This window comes from Cataglyphis hispanica, chromosome 18 (genome assembly GCF_021464435.1).
Source record: "Cataglyphis hispanica isolate Lineage 1 chromosome 18, ULB_Chis1_1.0, whole genome shotgun sequence".
Taxonomy (NCBI): domain Eukaryota; kingdom Metazoa; phylum Arthropoda; class Insecta; order Hymenoptera; family Formicidae; genus Cataglyphis; species Cataglyphis hispanica.
The window spans coordinates 2,714,958-2,735,096 of record NC_065971.1 but is presented as its reverse complement, the minus strand read 5'-3'; the positions used below and the strand labels follow the sequence as shown (position 1 = coordinate 2,735,096).

Here is a 20,139-nt window from a genome sequence, read left to right as displayed (position 1 = left end):
CTATATTACATAAAAAAATCAAATAAAAAAATTGGTATTATTTTACTTTATTTATATATAGTTACAGCTTTTTAACGCTTTCCTCCAACGCGAGGTGCAGCTTTTTGTGTCACTTTAGCTACTTTCTGTTTAGATACTTGTTTTGCTTTTGGAGGAGCAACGGCTTTCTTCGTTGCTTTTGCTGCTCTTTTCTGTTCCTTCGCTGCCCTAAAAAGTAACAATCAACATTGTTATTACATAACATTACAATATTATATTGATTGTATGAACCCGCAAAAACCAGACAATGTAATCAAAAATACAGTTCTGGGTGAAGCAGCCCATTTTTATTCTAAGACTATCTGAAATCTGATAGTATAAAAAACATTATCAGAGGAACAGATGTCTATTGCAAATTATTTATCTTCAAACAAAATATGTTTAATAATGTTTAATGTTGTCACTTTTAAATAATTTTTGTAAAATTTATAATTTTTTAATAACAATTTAATAGGTATAATAAAAATAATACATACTTGATTGCTTGTTCTCTCTGAGCTTTACGAATTTCTGGTTTCATGTTACGTTTGGCCAAGATATCTGTGAGAGAAGCACCCACAATAGCACGCTGGAACTTTTGAGCACGTCTCGTCCTCTTTTTGGTCTGTTCCTCCTCCTGACCCTTTTTGTGTTTACGTCTGAAAAATATATAAAATTTAATAAAAGTACAAAAAATTAAATTTTCTATAAATCAAGAAATATTTATACCTGTATAGAACAGTCCATGTCACTTTCCTAGGATTACGCCTCATCAAGTGTGCAGACTCACATTTTGAGTTGAGGAAAGTGAAGGTCTGGAAAAGCGAAGGAAACAAAGGTTATGTTTGCACATGTGCAGTGATAAATAAAGTAAATTATATTTTTTTACTTCTCAAAAATTTACTACGATAATTAAGTTACGAAGCTGTAATTAATAATAACTTTATTGTTGTTCCAGCAGTACTTACCTTTCCATCAACTTTGACCATGGTCTTGCCATGGCCCGGATATATTTTGTATCCGCTATACGCACACAGACCGATCCTGTAAAGATTGAAGATACGTTAATCACAGACATAGCGTCCACGCGATGCGCCACGTTTTCGCTGTAGATACAAAGGGATTGCATCGGAAACGTTGGATATATATTTCGCATTAATAATTCTAACTTACTTCATCTTGATATGACGCGAAAGAAAGGTCTCGATAAAAATGGCCAAAGTTTTGCCGTTTCGTGAACATTAAAAGAGCGTATTGTAGAGAGCGCTACCGTCAATCGAATTTTCATCAAACTATAAATACAGAGTGCGTTCCACTTTATGTTGATAATGCTTTGAAGCGTTTGATTGACCAATCAGAATAAAGTAAACCTTGCCTCTGATTGGTCAATCAAACGATTTGATGTATCTGTAACGACTCCACTCTCTATGTTTATAAAACATACTATGATTTTTTTCCGTTGGCTTGATGTTCAAAATTTATCGAAGAACGCGCGCAATTACTCAAGTCCTCTTTTTCATTTTAATAATCGACACAGCTTCCATTTGAATCTCGTACTTAACATATTCTGGTAAGATAATCTGATAATTATGTAATATTAACGAGTAGAAATGATATGAAAAATAAACACATAATTATTTCAAGTTGAAAATGCTATTTATCCGCGAGAGAGAGAGTGTGAGAATAATATAATTTTATTATATACAAATTTCTTATCCAGGTATGATAATAATGATTCTTATATTCAGAACTGTAGATTTATTCAATTTTGTTAAAAGAGTTTCATATATAATATTTCGTATCTCTTTTCTCAGTATATTTCGTATCTTTTTTTTTACATTTTATTTGTGGGATTGATGACTTGCTTTCTTTCTCTCTCTCTTTTCCTCTCTCTGTCTCACTTTCTCTGGTTTAATGGTTCGTTAAAAATGTAGAAAGTTTAAATAAATATTTCATAAGTAGCTAAAGTAAGTTTTACTAAAAATATAATACGTTTGTTTAAATTATTATGATTTTGATTATTATTATATATAATTTTAAGAAAAACAAAATAAAACACACAGTATAAACATAGTATATAACATCTTTTAAACCTTCTTTTATTCAAACTGTGGTCCGCACCTGAATCATATATTACACCAATATCTTTTCTTTATTGCTTTATCGAGCGAATTTATCTTTGAGCCACTTAATTCTTTGTGTTTGCATATTAATAATTTTATATGTAATTATTATCGTCGATATAAAAATAAAAATTCGAAATTTGAATCGAAAGAAAACGAAAAAATAAAAAGCAAAAAACTTGTGAGAATATACTAATAAAGGCCAATCGCAATTAGGTTTAATAAGGGGAATGTCTCAAGAGTGAAACAATCGAACGCTCGTGTTTCATCGTGCCCGTGATAAAATGGCATCCGCATCTTTCAAGGGCACCCGCAAGACGTACAGCTTCGAGGAGAGGAAAATTCTGATATCGTTAATAAATAAGCACGAGATCATCGAGAACAGGAAGTCGGATCCGATCTCCATATGTAAGCGGAAGTCTGCGTGGTCGCAAATCGCCGAGGAATATAACTGGATAATCGGGCCGCAGGGTGCGCGTTCTGCGGTACAGCTCAGACGTTGCTGGGAGAACATGAAGGCCTGCAAGCGTAATCGCGAGGAGAAAAAATCCCGGTAAATTAAGCAACAAAACAAATATTTGTAAAGTCGAAATAATTAAATCTGATATTTAATGATTAGCTAACAGATATGAATAGGATTTAATGAAATTTTGTACTTTAAGATTTATACAGTTATTTCGAATATTGCCAATCAAAGGATATTATATGGAAAAGATGGTGCCGATTAAAATTCTCATTTAAAAAAAAATCTCTTTTAATTTTTTGTCAAATACTACTATACTAATATTATAATTATTACAGTGGTATATATTATAATATTTTTCATTATTATTTATTTAACTATATTATTTTTATATAATATTCCATTATATAGATTATAAAATACAATATAACAATTATAAAAAGTAATTTTATAAAAAGCACAGAATATATTTAAATGCTAAATCTCTTGATATTTTAGTGATGGTACAAAAGCAGTTTATCAATCGACGAAAGATGAGAGACGGGCAAAGAACCAATGCTGGGAGAGTGTAACTTGCGGGCAGAATACATCGGAAGTCCCAACGTCCGGAACTGTCGGATTACCACCGAATGTAGTATTCGAGCCGAAAGATTCAGAGCCGTTTACGTTGCAAAGCGTTTGCACTGCCAGACCTCAAAATTTGAGCTGCTCGCAAAACGACGCGGATATTTGCAGAGACTTAGGTAAATACATTTTTTTCTCGCGAATTTATTAAATATAATTATAAAATTAAAAACATATAAAGAGAAAGTTTGTTTATTAAATTTGATTTTATGTAGTTGGCGACGCATTCAAGCAAATTATTGCCAATGGGAATAAATGCGATGCCAATGCATCGCTCCACGATCCGATGGGTGATTATTATGAAAAATTTGTGAAAAGAAATGCGGATTCGCCTGTAGTCGATCAATTGGCAGAGGATAATGTTGATAAAAGTCATGAAAATTCACGGCCGATTGCTTCGCAAACTTTAGTCTCACCCTCCATTATGCAGGAACAGAATCGAAAGAGAAAGTCAGCGCAACGAGAAGAAGAATTGCACATGCTTGCGCTCTCAGAGGCACAGATGAAGGTTGATATTGCTGCTATGTTGAAGGAAGAGGCGAAAAACAAGCTGGAGGAGGCACATTATCGCAAGGAAGAGGCTAGACTTAGAATGTTACTTTTAACTTACAAACTGGACAGAAAAGAAGAGGATTGAGAAATTTAAGAGGATTAACAAAAATCGGTCATTTTTGTTGAACACAACATGTAAGTCTATTATTTTTCTTATTTTTATTGTTGATGATGTTAGTGCTCAGAGGAAGATGGATCGATAATGCAAGAAATAAATGTATAGTTGTCTGTATGTAATACGGATTTACTTATATAAATGCAATTATAAAATATAAATACAAATTTTTTAATAATATTGCTCACTAGTAGTGAATAATAACTATTGCATTATGAGATATTGTTTGGTTTGTGATCATTGCAAAGTCACAACTTTTCATAAATATAGACGAGAAAGTGACAACAATCCAAAAACAATACAAAAAATAATATTGATTTACGCTTCCGTATATGTTTAAATTAATCATTTTTGAATAAAAAAGTACATATATAGAGAATGTCTTTTTGGATAAAAGATGCAGCTATGAAGGATGAATAATTTAATTCTACAACTCACGTTCAATAAATTTATTATTTTATCATATTGTCGCAGAATTAAATGTACTACTATGAGTTTTGCGCGTGCGTCTTAAAATATTCTCACAAGCTATTTTGCAGTCATTATAAAATGCTATCTGAAAAAAGTGACATATGATATTTTTGAAGCATTTTTAAAGAATGGCTTTGTAAAGCGATATCTTTAACTTCGCGGTTATTAGTGTTAATGTTACGTATATAAATATGGATTCTAAATTAAATTATCTGTTAGTTAAGATAATGAAAATCGATCTAGATTATATTTGAAATTCATTTAAAGAACCGATAAATGTTTGGTAATCGTCAGCAATGGAATTGGCAGTGAATGTTGTTATTGACTAGTGTTAGAATAAGTCGTAATGGATACTGAATTTCGCGGATTAGAGTTGGTTTCGCATACGTTCGTTAAAGTAAATAAATAGAGCGAGAATATGTATATGCAATTTTAAGATCGATCTTCTTGAGTATTTGTTCTACATAAGATGAAAGTTGTCGTTGAGAACCGATTTCGTAGTGTTGGAGCAACGGGTGACTTCGAAGAGCGAGGGATCGGTGTAGATCGGTTCGCTCGGATCGAAACCGCTACGTCGTCCTGTAGATAATCCCACAGCACCTTCCAGAGCAGTAGATGATGATGCGAAACGTTGGCTGATGGCATTGCTCATTGATCTCGAGATCGATCTAGTTAAATACGACGGTTTTTATTAGAATTTATATTATAGCTCTATATTATAAATTATAATTTTATATAATCGTAGATCAAAAATTTATAGTAGCAAATATATTTATTACATTTTTTTGATAATATTTAAGATGCTGATAATTTAATCACTTACGAGGCTTGAAATGGTTTTTGAAGACCTGACCTCATGAAAGAAAAGTTGTTGACTCGGCTGCTGTATGGCTCATCGGAATGGCTGCTACGGTTGCAGGTTTTGTCGAGTCTACGATTTTTCATGATCACGGAATAAACGTATTTTCTGAAATAACGAGTCACTTTAAATTTGCTTAATAGATAAAAAAAATAAAAATTTTTTCTATAACTTAAAAAATTTAATTTTTGTATTTTATTAAATTATCTCTTTTAATAGTGATATGTTAATCCAAAACAAATTTTTAGAGACATGTTTTTGACAATTTTTACCTGTAAACAAGCATAGACAAAAGAACGACGGACGCCAAGAGAACGACGAGGATTCCTACTGCTGTAACTAATCCGTAATATTCGTTTTGAGTTATACAAATATTTTCCGGGATCTTAGTTTGTCTTTCAACGACAGTTTCATCTTCGATGTCCATTCTCGAATCGAGAACCTATCAAAATACGGATAGCATTATTGATCGTAGAAGAAAAACGGCATTTCATCTTATTTCTTCCGAGTACGAAATGAAAACGATCTATTTAGATACCTCTATCATTTCTCTGACATGCTCTTCCTCTTCTTCCTCTTCTTCGTCCTCTTCGTTCTTGGACTCATCGTCCGCGATGCCGGTCGCGTTAAAGATCGTCGCCGATGCGTTCTCGGTGTCACCGTCCGTCACGGTTATCGGCGACATTTCGTCTTCATCTACTACCGTATCATTATTAACGTCCCTTCGTCGTCTGCCGAAGGACGGTTCGCTTCTACCGGTACCACCAGAGCAATATGCCGGTTGGCAGCCGTCACGGCACGTTCGTACGTTCGCTTCGAACACCAGGAAATTTGATTCGGGTATTTTGAAGGCGTTAAAGCGGGCCTCAAGGCTGTCGCCGTCACGAAGGCGATCCAATCCCGGAAACACGTAGTTGTCTACTGGACAGCTGCACAAATTTCCGTTGGAGTTACGCGCGTGCAAAATTTCCTCAAGGATAATTTAATTTATTGAATGTAATTTATATTTAATTATTATATGCATATAACTCAAATATCCATTTCTCGAAAAAAGTCAAAGTAACAATAAAAAAGTCAAAGTAAAAAACAATAGAATATTATGATATTGAATTAATTCCAATAAGGATAATATGCATTATTAATGGCGTTTTTTTATATTATATTATAATTTTATATACAATTAGCATGTCTCTTGTTTTTTGCGTAAAATTTATATTTATTTAGGAAATTTTAAAAAATTTGTTCTTCCTTACCCGTATCTGTCTATCAGTTGAACGCTTCTACCAGAGTAGGGATCTCTTGCAATAACATTGGTAGCAAATATATCTGTTACGTAATTGTATCTATAAAAAATAATTATTAAAATCTGAACAAATAATTATAATGTATTGAATACTTTAAATTATATATACAAAAATTAATTTCAATGCTAATTGCTCAAACAATGAGTACGATAAAATATATCGTGATTTTCTGTCTCTCTATTATTTTTATTTTTATTAAAATCTAATTAAATTTTGATTATATATAATTTATTTAATATCAATTTTCTTATATATAATTTTAACGAAATAAATGAAGATTACCCGTCTTGAGCTTCGAGTCTGAAAGTAAGAGGGTCACCAACAGCGATAGTAGTCGTAGGTCTACCTTGATAGAGAATCATCAAGCGTACTTTGGAACTTAAGGTATTTTCCGCTGGGAGATATTCAATAGGGATGGGAGACCCTGATCTGTACAGCATGTACGAGTTCCATTAGTAAATTGGAAGTTATTAAATAATGTGTATACAGATACGAGAAAAATAAAGCTGATAGCATAAAGATGTTTTAATTAGTTCGCGTTTTTAAATTTTAGTTTTAGTAATTGATATGTATGTAATATAAATTATTTTTCAATCTTGTGCAATCAGATGCTAAATTTTCAATTTAAAAAATAAAATGATTATCGATTGTGTATTAATAATATAAAAAACAAAGAAGTTTGTAATATTAATTAATAAATTATAATTATTTGTTTTTTCTCAAAAAACAACGGCGTAAATGTAGAAGATTTGTTACGTATAATATAATGTAAAAGTATAGGCAATATTGTACGAAGAAAAGAGAACATGCGTGACATTTCGAATTATATACGTATGATAAAGGAAATTACACGAACGTGCTTGCACCTAAATACATATATTCGCCCACGAAAGGTACAGAGCATTTTACTCCACTTGCAATAATCCATTAAGTATTATAGATGAATTTATATTAATAGAAAAAATAAATAAATAATAAGAATTTAAAATAATTTTGCAACAATGCCGTAACATTTGTTTAATGTTACAAGAACAAAGAAATTCTTGGTTTAAAATATTATTTTGTCACAGATTAATCTTGTATAAAAAAAATACAATTTGACAAAATTGTATTCGCGCGTGTAATGAAGAATATTATTATTTATATTCAAAGATATATTTCTCGCGATATGATCTCATCGAAATTCAATATACATCAGGAAATGCGCTACGGCATTTTAACGCGTTAAAGATCGTATTCTCGGTGCAAGACACGACCTCTCGATCGATATGACCTGGCATACCCGGCACCGATGTAGCCGGACGTGACGACAGCCTCACCAGGTCCTCGAAATAGGCACGTCAGGTTGAATCGCTTATCTCGTCCGGTTTGCACATAGTCCGAAAATTGCACCACCACGATGTTCGTCATCGTATCGCCGTACTGCAAGCATTTGTGTCACTCAAAGTAATTATTGTGTTTTTAATCTAACTGAACATGAACAATGTTCTTTTGAATACTACCGAAGAATAAGTAATTTATTAGTTAAAAACTGCTGTTATAAGAATTTTTGTGGTACATATTCAAAAATTGTCTAATTAAGAAAGTTATGCTAGAAGGCTCAAACTATATATAAAGTAATTTTACATATCGAACAATTTATGACAAGTTTAAAGTTGTTTATTTACAGGGCAAAAGTTTTTAGCCCAGTTTTTAGCCCAGATAGAAGATTACTTGTGGAACAAGTTGTTAAACGGGAATTGTCATTCTTACTCGCTGTGTGCCGCACTCGGGATATCCCTGTGGTCCGCTGATACGAAGCACGTTCACGGTCCCGCCGTTCCCGCGGAAGAAGCATCGATCGTAGTATCCGTACGTGTAAATTCGCCCAATGAAACCTTCCGGCGTCCTCAGAGTAAATTCCATTCCATCTTCACTACAGACTTGACTCACTAGAAGCGTAACAAAGAGCATTCATTGGGACGAGCGTAGTTTCGATCTAAGAGAAGTGTTAATTAGAACAAAGTTAATTAAATCGAAATTAGCGTTAGTGAGGGAATACTAGAAGACAAAGGGAAGTGATAAAATCTGAATAAAATCTGATAAAATAGATCAGCAGTAAATACGCATATTAATATATTATTGTTTATTTGTTGTTAAAAAGTTATTAAGTTATTGGGAAGGAATATAAGAAATTAAGGATAATCATAAAAGTGCATCATATCGAGTTTCACAACGTAACTTATATTGATGTATAGGTATTGATAATATAATTGATTGCATACATGCATGTGCGAAATATTTATTGAAGGAAAAGAAGTATAAATAAAAAAACAGTATTAGATTTATTTCGTAAAAGTGAAATAATGTGCGATACAATAGTGCAATATTGTATATACATACAATAAATAATTATTGATGTGCAACTTTCTTATTAAGAAATAATTAATTCTATGAATCAAATCTCGTTGAAATCAGGATAAATCTCTCATTATTTTTTACAATAAAATTTTTATAAAAGAACGAATGTAAATGTGAGTTTAGATATTTTATTTATTTTTTCTCGAGCACGAATATTCCAGAAAAATTTTATCTTGGTTTCTAACGCGCATGAGAACATTTTCCAATTCTTGTAATCAGCGCCTTACGGACGGACTCGGCGCTTACCGTCCAGGCATTCTCCGTCTGCGCCCTGACGACCGTTGTTCCTCTCGTAGAAGTCGTAATCGGAGCCCGTGTCATAATAAACTGGGTTGCCCATGTCCATATCCCTGGAGTCTCGGTCGCTGAGCTCGCAATTGTCTCTCTCAGCCCCATAAGGCGCGGCGTAGGGCCGGTAATTGAAGGATCTGCAAATGACGTTGGGAATTTGCGAGCATCGTCCAATTGATCGCGCAAACATACGTTGCTGGATCATTCCTAATTCAATCTCAAGCTCTCTTGATATCATTCTTGTAAATTATAACTCAAAATAATCAAAATTTTACATCTCACCATTGTATATTATACTTTTGTAAAAAATTCTTTCTTTTATAGAACTGATTACTTTTCATGTATTTGGATTAATCAATTAAATCCTTTTCTATGTAATTTCTATGTAAAAAGAGATCGTTTCCTGTAGAAAGAGATTCTTCTACCTACTTTAATTAATATTTTAGAAAAGTTTTTAGAAAAGTTCATGTCTGATAATTACTATCACATCGTTTATTGACTAAAAAATAAATAAAAAGAAAACCTGACTTATGTAACAAAAGAATATTTTTCAAAACAAATATTCCAGAATCCAACAATCCATTCAATTCATAAATTTTAATAAAAATTATCTTTGAATTTTAGCTAATCATTATTTCTACAAATTTGGTCATTATCATTACCTGCAAACGAAGTCTCTAGCATCGGCGCATTCTCTCTCGCACTGAGCTAGTGACGAGGCAGTGGTATACCGTCTGACAAACGGCTTTCGCACTCTAGTGTGAGGCCCGACTTGTCTAAAGTTATCCTGCTCGTCGCATCTGGATATCAAGGGAGGCCTGCCTATGATAGGCCCGCCGGCGGTTCCAAACGGACGAGAATTGTAGACACCACCTTCACCTATGTATCCACCACCTACGATACCGCCTTCGCTGCCGTAGCCTCCGTATCCTCCAGTGGGTCGCGCAGCTGGACCGTAAGGCCCAGGGGCATAGTGAGGTCGTGGCTCGGGACCATGGCTTTGAGGGCCGCGAACGTCATCGACAAATCCGTGCGCGGGATATATTCCTGGCGGCGGATACCTGCTGTTTATCGACTCATTGTTAATCTTTTTGTTTTATTGTAAAATTGTGCTTTTAAAATTAAAATTCTTAATACAGAAAAATGATTATAAAAAATTAAAATATGTGTGAAATTAATATTTCATATTATTATAAAATTGCTTTTAGTTCCGCAACTTACCGATTGGCATAAGGATCTTTGTCAGGATATCTGCCACTAGCTGGATACCGATCGATTGGAATTCGATCGCCGCCTAATGCCGTAGGATATCGATCCAATGGATCTTCTGAGAAAGGATACCGGTCGATCATATTTGGGTATCGATCGCTGACGTCGACAGGATATCGACTCGGAGTTGATGGATAGCGAACACCATGTATTACAGGATACCGTCCATTTGCAGGATATCTATCTAGTGTTCCAGAATCGGGCAAGGGATATCTATCGCTGCCGACAGGAGGACGATCTCCTGCTCTAACGGGATATCGATCGGAAATTGGATATCGATCCGAAATTGGATAACGGTCTCCAATTGGATAACGATCAGAAGAAGGATAACGATCTCCTGCGGGATAACGATCTGCTGTGGGATAACGATCTCCTGCGGGATAACGATCTCCTGCAGGATAACGATCTCCTGTGGGATAACGATCTCCTGTAGGATAACGATCTCCTGCAGGGTAACGGTCTCCAGCGGGATATCTATCGGGATATCGATCTCCAAGAGGATATCGATCTGGATAATTGTCCGATTCGCCTAAAGGATACTGCCCAGGATACTTAGTATCTGGATACCTGTCGTCTAAAGGACGACGATCGGGATAACGATCTGGATAGCGATCAGGATAGCGATCTGGGTATCGATCTGGATAACGATCTGGAATACGATCTGGATAGCGATCGGGATAACGATCCGGTTTAACGCTGCTGGAATATCCTTTATCATAATCGTCCGGGTATCCTAAAAATATTATTTATCTAATAATATTATATAATATAATAATATTTATATAATAATATTTATCTAATAATATTTATATTTATTAATGAAAAAGAGAAATAGAGAAAAAGATAATTTTTTTATCAAAATCTTACTATGTATAATGATTATTTATATATTATAATATATTTCATACTTTTAAATATAACACATGAAAACTTTTTCTAATGAATAGATAAATAATAAAAAATCATAAACATTGGCGTTAAAAATGCTGCTGTTTGATTCTATGTGAAAGAGAAAAAAAGAGATTAAACGTGAGTAAAAAAAATAAACAAACTTTGATGATCACATTTGTCGCTAAATATATAATGTAAATATAGTTTGAATTTAGCTTTAATACGCAAGCAAATACATTAAATTTGCGAGATTATTCCGACAGACGATGTGTGTTTGCAATCACAGTTGTGTCTAACAGATGTATCATACATATGCTCGAGACCTCTTATTTCATTAAAGCAATTTATGCAATTCAGTAATTCTATGAATAAATGAGAAACTTTATACGACGAGTTGACGCATAATATGATGAATTAATAAAACAGTTCTAACCCGGTCTTCCTAAAGAGGGTCGTCCAAAGTTTGTATCCTGTCCCAGAGGATCCGGTCTGTACCCAGGGCCATCGCGATCGCCGTCTAGATATTGATCTGACGACACAGTGCGTTATTAAATATTAAACACATGGCATAAAATCCCATCTAAGCGGATCCAAAAAATTCGCGAAAAGTGCAATGCGCGATTGTGCAGTGATATAGATCAATCTATTAACCGACGTAATTGGATGCCTAAGATGAATGATGTTAATCTTAAATTTTTCACAGGTATAAAAATAAAATTATATATATACACACACACAAACTTATTCTTTATTCTTATTATTTCTATTTATTAATCTTTTATTTTTATTAATATGTTAATTGTGTGCTGAAATTTTTTACCTAATGCATGTTATTGAAAAGGATTGTTACGAGAAGCATAGAATGTTCACAAACTGTTTATGGCTTGATATCTCGCGATTGATGAACAAGTGGATCACTCACGCATGAGATTCTCGTAATAGTCGTAATCAGCATCGTAGATAATCCTGTGACCATCCCGCTGATTAAATCGGCTCAATCGACAGGTGTGATAATGCTCGGAGTAAACGGCGCTGCGGCATTGGAAGCTTGTTTGCCGGAGACATTCGTCAAGGCACTCGCTGAGGCTGCGTCCAGTAATCTCCGAATGGAACTCACCGCTCAAACGCGAGTTCCGATAACGTTGGAAGGCCGTGTCAGGACGTCGACCGTCGGAGAACATGTGCGACGTCGAGCTGCTGTCCGGGTATTCCGAACCGCGCGCTACGGACGGATCTACGTTTCGTAAGTGATGCATTGATAACGAATTGTGAATCACCAATGGACCATTTTTATTTAATCTTACACCCTGTTATATATATATGAAAATAAATACTATGATTATGTAGATGAAAATAGTATCGAAGCATGTGGATGTTCTTCTGATTCATTAACTTGCACAATTAATTTGTGTATTATATAATTTTATTAGAATTATGCAGTCAATTAAATCTTTATTGTTCACCAGAACCGAGTTAGTACATTTATTAGTAAATTTATACAAAATTTAATAATTAGTAAAATTTAGTAAATTATAATTTTGATAGTAAACTTAATAAGAGAAAATTAAAAACTTGGCAAAAAATTAATTTTTTGAAATATAAAAATTAATTTTTTTTTATTTTATTAATAAATAATACTCTATGATAATTCTCATTTTATTTGTTACGACACATGTATCGAACATGACATGATATAATAAATTTTTGCATGCTAAAACACAAACAAATAAAACAAACTAATATTAAGTAATAAAAAATAAAAAAATTGAAATTTTATATACTCACGGTTATCTAAGCAGACAAGATCGTAAAAGTGATGACTAGGACTGCTACTGATGCCAATGTCATCTTTTTGCGAAACCGAATCTTCCTCAGATATGACACACTGTCGAGTTTGCTCATCAAATTCGACGCTTCGACAGAAATATTTTTCTGCCCTAAGACATAGCGCCTGACATTCGTCCAAAGTGAGGTTTGTGTAAATATCCACCTCAAACGGACCGCGTAAACGTTTATTTTCTTCTTTGACAAATACAGCGAGGCCGTCACATCGTCGCTCGGCTAGTCAAAGTTAAGAAAATTTTTTTTACATGGATATTTAAACATATTTGGACATATAAGCATGTATATGATTAAAATATTACTGATATTTCTTGAGATGCTTATTAATATTGATATATAAATTAAAATATATTTAATAATATTTTTAATAATACTATGTGTTTTCTTATGTAATATTTTTAATTATTATAAGAAAATTTTTTACACATAACTTTAAAAAAATAAATATAAATATCTATTATATATAAAAATGCTTATAAAATTTACCATTGAGGCAAGTATTTTCCAAATAATCAGAATTTGGATCATCCTCCAATAATTCGGGATGAGTTCTTCTCGTAAAACGACTGAGAGAACAGCTTCTCAAGGCAGTGTCGTATGTCGCTGATCGGCAGACGAAACTAAACTCGTTAAGACATCTAAACAGAAAATTATTTCTTGTAAAACATGCATTTTATATATATATATATATATATATATATATATATATTCTTCTTTAATTTTTGCAGGTATATACCTGTCCTCACAATCTGTTCTGTTCGCAGCACTGACTTCTTTGATGTCGGTTAAGGGTAGTTTCAGCTTCTTCCTCGGATGCCTCTCAAATACATAACGACGGTTTGGGCATTCCCTCTCTATTCTATCAGCTGAAAATCAGAGAATATCTTAACTTCAAAGAAAAGTAAGTGAAAATAAATCATAATTATCAAAATTTCAATTTGGATATGCAAACAATATTTCTAGATCTTTTCATAAAAAATTAGTTTGCAAATTTTATTCTAAAATGACGAAAAATATTACTTTAATTTTTTCCAGATAAATTCGTAAATTTCGTAGCTGGTATTTTAATTAAATGCAACACGATTATATTTCTTTTTTTTTTTTAACCGGGAACTTACACGCCAGGCACACTTCGGTAAAATGCACGCTGTTCGGTACGAGCATGAGATTTCCGATGCCCTCCGGCTGTGCCTGTTCCCTCGTTAAATAGCAAGTACTCTCCTCGTACTCGGCCGCCCCGCTGAAGGACGCAATTCTACTGCCAGGTTGAAAGTCAAAGCTCGTACACGCGCGAACCAAGTTGTTCGTCGCTGTTCTATCGCGCAGACAAAGCTCTTGACATTTTTCCAGAACTCTAAACGGAGGCGCCGAGTCTCGCACCTATCGTAAATAAGAATTTTTTAACGACGAATACGTATCTCTAATCTTGGGTACAATCAATAATTTTTCTTACGCAATAATTGTAATGATGGAATTGTAATGATGGAATTACACTACGTGAGAAATGATTTCATTCGATTAAACCGTCACGCAATAAAATGCTATAACATCATTGAAGATAAATTTTCTGCTTATAATAAATATTTGAAAATATTTCTTACTCGCTTTATAGCAAACTGCAAATTTGAGAAGCTGAAACGCGATAGTTTTGAAATTGGAATATGAAATATTTCCAAAACACGATCATACCACATCGTCGTCGAAGCCCTGAAGTTGTTGATCCGGAAGTCTCTCGTAGACAACCCTTCCTAAACCACCATTGCAGGTTGTTTGCGCTGAAACTATAATAGTTTTCTCGTTAACGATTGTTTGTCGGTCATCGAACAGCAGATCTCGTCTCTGATTTTATTATTTATATATTTGGCATAAAAGAGCACGGATTATTATTTCCTTTTCGCATATAATTCAGGCTATTTCCTCTAGTCGGATAACACAAACGCGCATGCTTCGATTTTTATCAACGCGATATTTTCATGCCATAAGTAGCACGGATAGCGACACAATGCCAACCAACAATTTCGCAAGAACAACATGACATCGTTTCGCTTGTATCCCGCGACTTGCTCATTTGCTGAAATATTTAACTGTATGTGAATTCCAAATAGCTCATTTTTTAAATTTAATTCTTATGCTGAATAAAAAAAAATCTGGATTGTCAATAAAATTTATTTCAATTTTTAGCAATACATATTGCCACTTTGATATGATTAATATGTAATGAAATTTTAACAATGTACTTCAATCATATAAAAAATGTTTTTATAAAATTCTGATTTCTTTTTCTTTCCTTTTTTAACTTTTGTCGAAAAATTAAATATTGAAATTGATATATAATGCATGTTTACAGTATCTCTATCCAATTCAATTTTGATGAAAAAAGTTGCGGAAAATGTTCAAATTGTCGGGAACTTACCATTGGCCAACAAATTCAATACGATGAATATCCAGACGACTGGCAAGACACAAATTGATCGGTGAGTTCTCCACATTGCGATATTTAAATGTAACGATTGCTATATTGTATACATGCCAACCGCTAAATCTGAAATAAATCATTAAATATTTGATAAGAGAACAAAAATTTCTTTATTTTAGAAGAATATTATTAAAATTTTTGCTGAAATTTTAATTTAATTTTTATTGTACCATTATTAAATGCGAGTTATTAAAATATGATATTAAATCATTTTGTATTCTCCGTGAAATTTCACGAATAGTAAAAATCAAGAAACGGACGAAAAATGTGCTTTGAAATAGGAGAGAAATTTAATTTATGTCAAAAGAGAAAAATATGTATTCTTCTAAAGAACAGTCTTGTATTGAAATTTAAGAATGTAAAAGATTTCGGAATTATTTATAGGATAGACTATCGCAAAGATACTTTCTATCGCATTTTTCTTTCCGTATGAGATAAATGCCAAAGAGAAGGTATCGATATTTTTCATGCCAAGAAAAAAACATAAAAATATAAAAATTATATACAATATATGTGCAAACTTCTTTCTGTATTTTTAATTAAAAAAATATCTTTATTAAATATATTTTAAATATATTTATGTTTAATATTTACTTATATATATATATAAAATGACTGTAGTGCGCAGAGCTACATTTTAGATTGACTATAAAGTTTATTTCAAATTAAACAAATTGCACATAATTTAATTTATATTGCACTTTGCATAACTTTATATTTTATTTTACAATTAAAACTAAAAAATTAAAAAAAAAACTAAATTATTTTACAATTAAAACAAATTAAATAATATGTAGTATATAGTAATTTAAAACTATATCTTTCTAAAGATGAAGCAAATTTTTTTGTGCATAATAAAATAAATCTTGATGATGTTGAATTTATTTTCGTTGTTATGAAGCATAATGTGTATAAAAAAAATTGTACAATACTTTTGATAGCTGTTCCATAATTATTTGAATATTTTCTCGGAATTTCCCTGGTGGGCACAGGACAGACGCAATAAACCCAATGTTTGTTCTTCGTTTGAATTAAAAAATACGACACGTGAAAAATGGAAATAAAGATGAAACTACGCGCGAGAATCATTTGTTCTGGCCGATGGACAGACGTTTTCCATGTATTTGAGATACACGGGGACAGCATGTACTAGAGTTTATGAGATTCCTGACGAGCGCTCACCCTGAACATTTCCACACACTCGCACCCTCGCGCGCCTGTATATGTATGCGACTGCCAAAGGACCAGCACACACCCGTAAGGGCAACGAAGCGTGATTCCAACTTTCAGGCATTACATTATTAGCTGGTTGCCATTATCTGTCCGGTTATCACCATTGTTGTAAAAAAGCGCGGGTTCAATCATCGGAAACGAAAGAAAGCGTAGGGTCATCTTCACGTGATTCTCGATTTTATCATCAATGGTGAGAAAGATACCATGTTGTTTGTGTATAATATCTTGCAAAATATAATCTTGCGTCGTCGAATTTTTTTATTATTATAAAAGATTCACGATATTTTCTCGCAGTAATGCTTTCTTTATTGTATTTTAATATTAACTTTTTTGGATTAAGTTTAATATTTAATGTAGGTATGTTTGTGTGCGTGAAATGTATGTCTACATAAATAATTAAATGATGAGATAATAATTAATTATCTATTTGAGATTTAAATTTAGAACTGTCGCAACATATAAATATCGTGTTTTATAAAAGATATATAAAAAATATAAATTTCCATAAGAAACAATATATTATGAACCAATAATTCATCTGAATATTAATCTAATCTAATTTTTACATATTTATTTTATCAGTCTATATAATTTCCGCTGAAAAACCGCGCGATCGAAACTCCAACTTAGCGAATGTTTATGATGCCATATAATGGGATGTTTATGATATAAATAACGTATCATAAAGAGGATTTTATTATCGGGATAATTTATGTTTATCCGTTGATGCGCGGCTGTATTTTCAGTTTGTGATGAATACCAATTACTGTGTGGCATGTTCGCCGATTGTATTCTATCGCTGTCCATCGCGAAACTGCTTATTAATCGCGTTACGGTTTATCGCCCCGGTAATTGCGTCTGTCACCGACAACGCATATATAAAAGCTTATTCTCATGTTAATATCATCGGTCGTGAGGGAAAATTATGGCCCCCGTTCGTTATAATTCGCGGAATGTTACGCACGCTGTGCAAAATTACATTTCTGTAATTGCTCTCACCGGATTTATTACGCGCTGCTCGTCGTATGCAAATCGTTTCGGGGAATTACTCGGATTAAGAATAATTAAATATGTCGTTAGATACGAGTGAACTATCCGCTAATAAAAACTATGGCCTTCCGACATCATGAAGAGATATTAAAAAAGAAATAAATGTTGAATTATATAGAGAGAATGGTCCACACAAAATCTTTTTAATGTAAATATTTTACGTAAATATTTGTTTAATACCATAATAAAAATTGCATCTCTTTAATACAATAGTAGAAATCTTTGAACACAAAAATTTGAATTTATCAGTTGCAGCAATTTATCTGCCGATAGTTAGATAAAGAGAAAGTTTTTTCTTTATGTAGATAAATAAGAATTAACAGTTTAAAAATTGACATTAATTTTATTATCGCTGTTTGAAAGCTTAGCTTCTGCGGCAGCTTTATTGCGAGCTTCCACCACAGAAACTATTGTCGTGGTACTTTGAACTCTGTTGATACGCGGATGGCATTGTTGCGTGCGTACTCGTGTCGAACCGGGAATGAATTCGGTCATTGTTGTGTGACGTTGATGTTAATGGAACGTTCGCACGCAACGACAAATTATTATCTGGTAACGCTAATTACGTCGAATTAAATTCGAGGGGCGAAAATGTACAAACATTTGACTGAGCGGGTGGTACTTTTACGAGAATTGCTAGTGACATTGAGAAAATTATTATAGAGCGTAGTATAACGCGATTGCGTGACTATATAAAGGATCGCGGAAAATCCGTACTGCATCATACGATTGCGTAACAATCTTCTCTTCAAGAATTATTATAATTATAACGATACAAACAAACATGTACAAGCACTTCGATGCATTAATCATGCCATGTAATGTGTTATTAGAATTGATTAAGATTTCGAAGTCGTTGCGATCACGCACATATAAGCAATTATTCTATTTTTTCTTACATGTATATTTACGCAATTGTATGAATAATGCGCTCTGCAAAAACGTTTATTTTTTATTATTGTGTAATTAATCATGTGTTTATCAAAAATTTATCATGAAAATATATTTAAGTATTACATTTTTAAAACAAATTTTTATAAAATTAATTAATTTTATTCTTATTTTTATTAATCAATTTTTTATTTTATTCTTATACATTCTTTTGAAGGTAGAAATATTAATAATAAGAATTATATAAAAGAATTATATTAGTATAAACGAGTAAAATAAACTCTTAAATAAGTAAATTATTTGTCTCAAAAATTTCTTAAATTATATATTTTAAAATTTTTAAACTTTTAATTATTAATAATATTAAATTTTAATATATATTATATATTTAATTATAAACTACTATTTTAAATATATAAAGTTTTCTACCTATAAATAAAATTTATATTAAATTTATATTAAATCAATTTGCAGTAATTTAAAAAGAAGCTGTAAATAATTACAATTAAAATTAAGCAATTACAATTAATATTCGCGTAATATTAATTTGATATCTGAATATATAGAGATTGCCAATCATGTAAAGAAACAAAGTTCATCAATCAAAAAAATAAAATATATCTCTTACCCGAGATGGATTCTCCCCTGGAGAATTTTTCGTTTTTCTCCTGCAAATCCTTTTTCTGTTCGAGTGAGATTGCAGCTCTGTTAAAAAAAAAAGGGATAACGAAAAAAAAATCGCGGATGGTTCTCTGATGTATGTCTCGTCCTGTTCGCCGATCGCGCGAAAGAGAGGCGTGCGGGTGTACGCCGATATCACGCGTGCGGTGCGAGCGGCATCCGTAATCAAACTGACGGTCAAAATCGGCGGAAAGCATGGAAATAATGGGCAGACACCTGTGCACATATCTGGGAAGCGGAGAGAGAACAGCAAAAGAGCAAATCGTGCATTCCCAATGAATGGCCTCCATAGACCGTAGGGGGCCCATAGGGAGCGCGAATAACGTGCACGAGAGGAGCCCTCCACGTCCGACTTCTGGCCTTGCGCGCAACGGAAGTGGATCTATTGTGTGTCCTGTTTCCGTGGGGCCATCCGGGAAAACGAGCGACGCATGATATGTATGAGGGCCCCAACGAGCGCTGCTGATCGAACTCGAAGCCAACATTTGACTCTTTTTCTCTCTCTCGTTATCGAGACTGACTCGCAGCGGAATCATGGATTAGAGATCCCAGCCGAGGTCAACCAGGACGATATCGCGCCGTCATC

General features: G+C 33.1%; 3 protein-coding genes and 1 non-coding gene across 10 annotated transcripts; 1 reads left to right on the top strand and 3 right to left on the bottom strand.

The window, feature by feature from the left end:
- Positions 1-31: 31 nt before the first annotated feature.
- On the bottom strand, positions 32-1,300 carry LOC126856215 (60S ribosomal protein L24). Its single transcript, XM_050604511.1, has 5 exons — positions 1,192-1,300; positions 987-1,062; positions 748-833; positions 516-677; positions 32-207 (listed from the first exon to the last, which is right to left on the bottom strand). The coding sequence occupies exons 1-5, from the start codon at positions 1,194-1,196 to the stop codon at positions 72-74; spliced, it is 465 nt and encodes a 154-aa protein (XP_050460468.1). The 5' UTR covers positions 1,197-1,300; the 3' UTR covers positions 32-71.
- Positions 259-387, bottom strand: LOC126856462 (small nucleolar RNA SNORA79). The gene has a single exon (XR_007688363.1). It is a non-coding gene; the product is annotated as a small nucleolar RNA SNORA79 (small nucleolar RNA).
- Positions 1,301-2,425: 1,125 nt separating the features above from the next.
- Positions 2,426-3,865, top strand: LOC126856348 (uncharacterized). Its single transcript, XM_050604775.1, has 3 exons — positions 2,426-2,694; positions 3,103-3,347; positions 3,444-3,865. Exons 1-3 carry the CDS (start codon positions 2,426-2,428, stop codon positions 3,863-3,865), a joined length of 936 nt encoding a protein of 311 aa, XP_050460732.1.
- Positions 3,866-4,329: 464 nt separating this feature from the next.
- Positions 4,330-19,697, bottom strand: LOC126856359 (uncharacterized). Of its 7 annotated transcripts, none has more exons than XM_050604790.1 (20): positions 19,501-19,697; positions 15,636-15,764; positions 14,912-15,003; positions 14,341-14,602; positions 13,959-14,088; positions 13,709-13,860; positions 13,166-13,441; positions 12,303-12,614; positions 11,814-11,909; positions 10,442-11,222; positions 9,883-10,284; positions 9,176-9,357; positions 8,282-8,460; positions 7,803-7,951; positions 6,812-6,958; positions 6,479-6,568; positions 5,764-6,154; positions 5,498-5,667; positions 5,190-5,333; positions 4,330-5,034 (listed from the first exon to the last, which is right to left on the bottom strand). In XM_050604790.1, exons 2-20 carry the CDS (start codon positions 15,709-15,711, stop codon positions 4,827-4,829), a joined length of 4,239 nt encoding a protein of 1,412 aa, XP_050460747.1. In that variant the 5' UTR covers positions 15,712-15,764; positions 19,501-19,697; the 3' UTR covers positions 4,330-4,826. The 7 variants fall into 7 exon arrangements, 6 of the variants coding, with proteins under 6 accessions (XP_050460747.1, XP_050460752.1, XP_050460749.1 ...); XM_050604795.1 differs by having other exon boundaries at positions 5,190-5,297; XM_050604792.1 differs by having other exon boundaries at positions 7,812-7,951.
- Between the last annotated feature and the right edge of the window lie 442 nt (positions 19,698-20,139).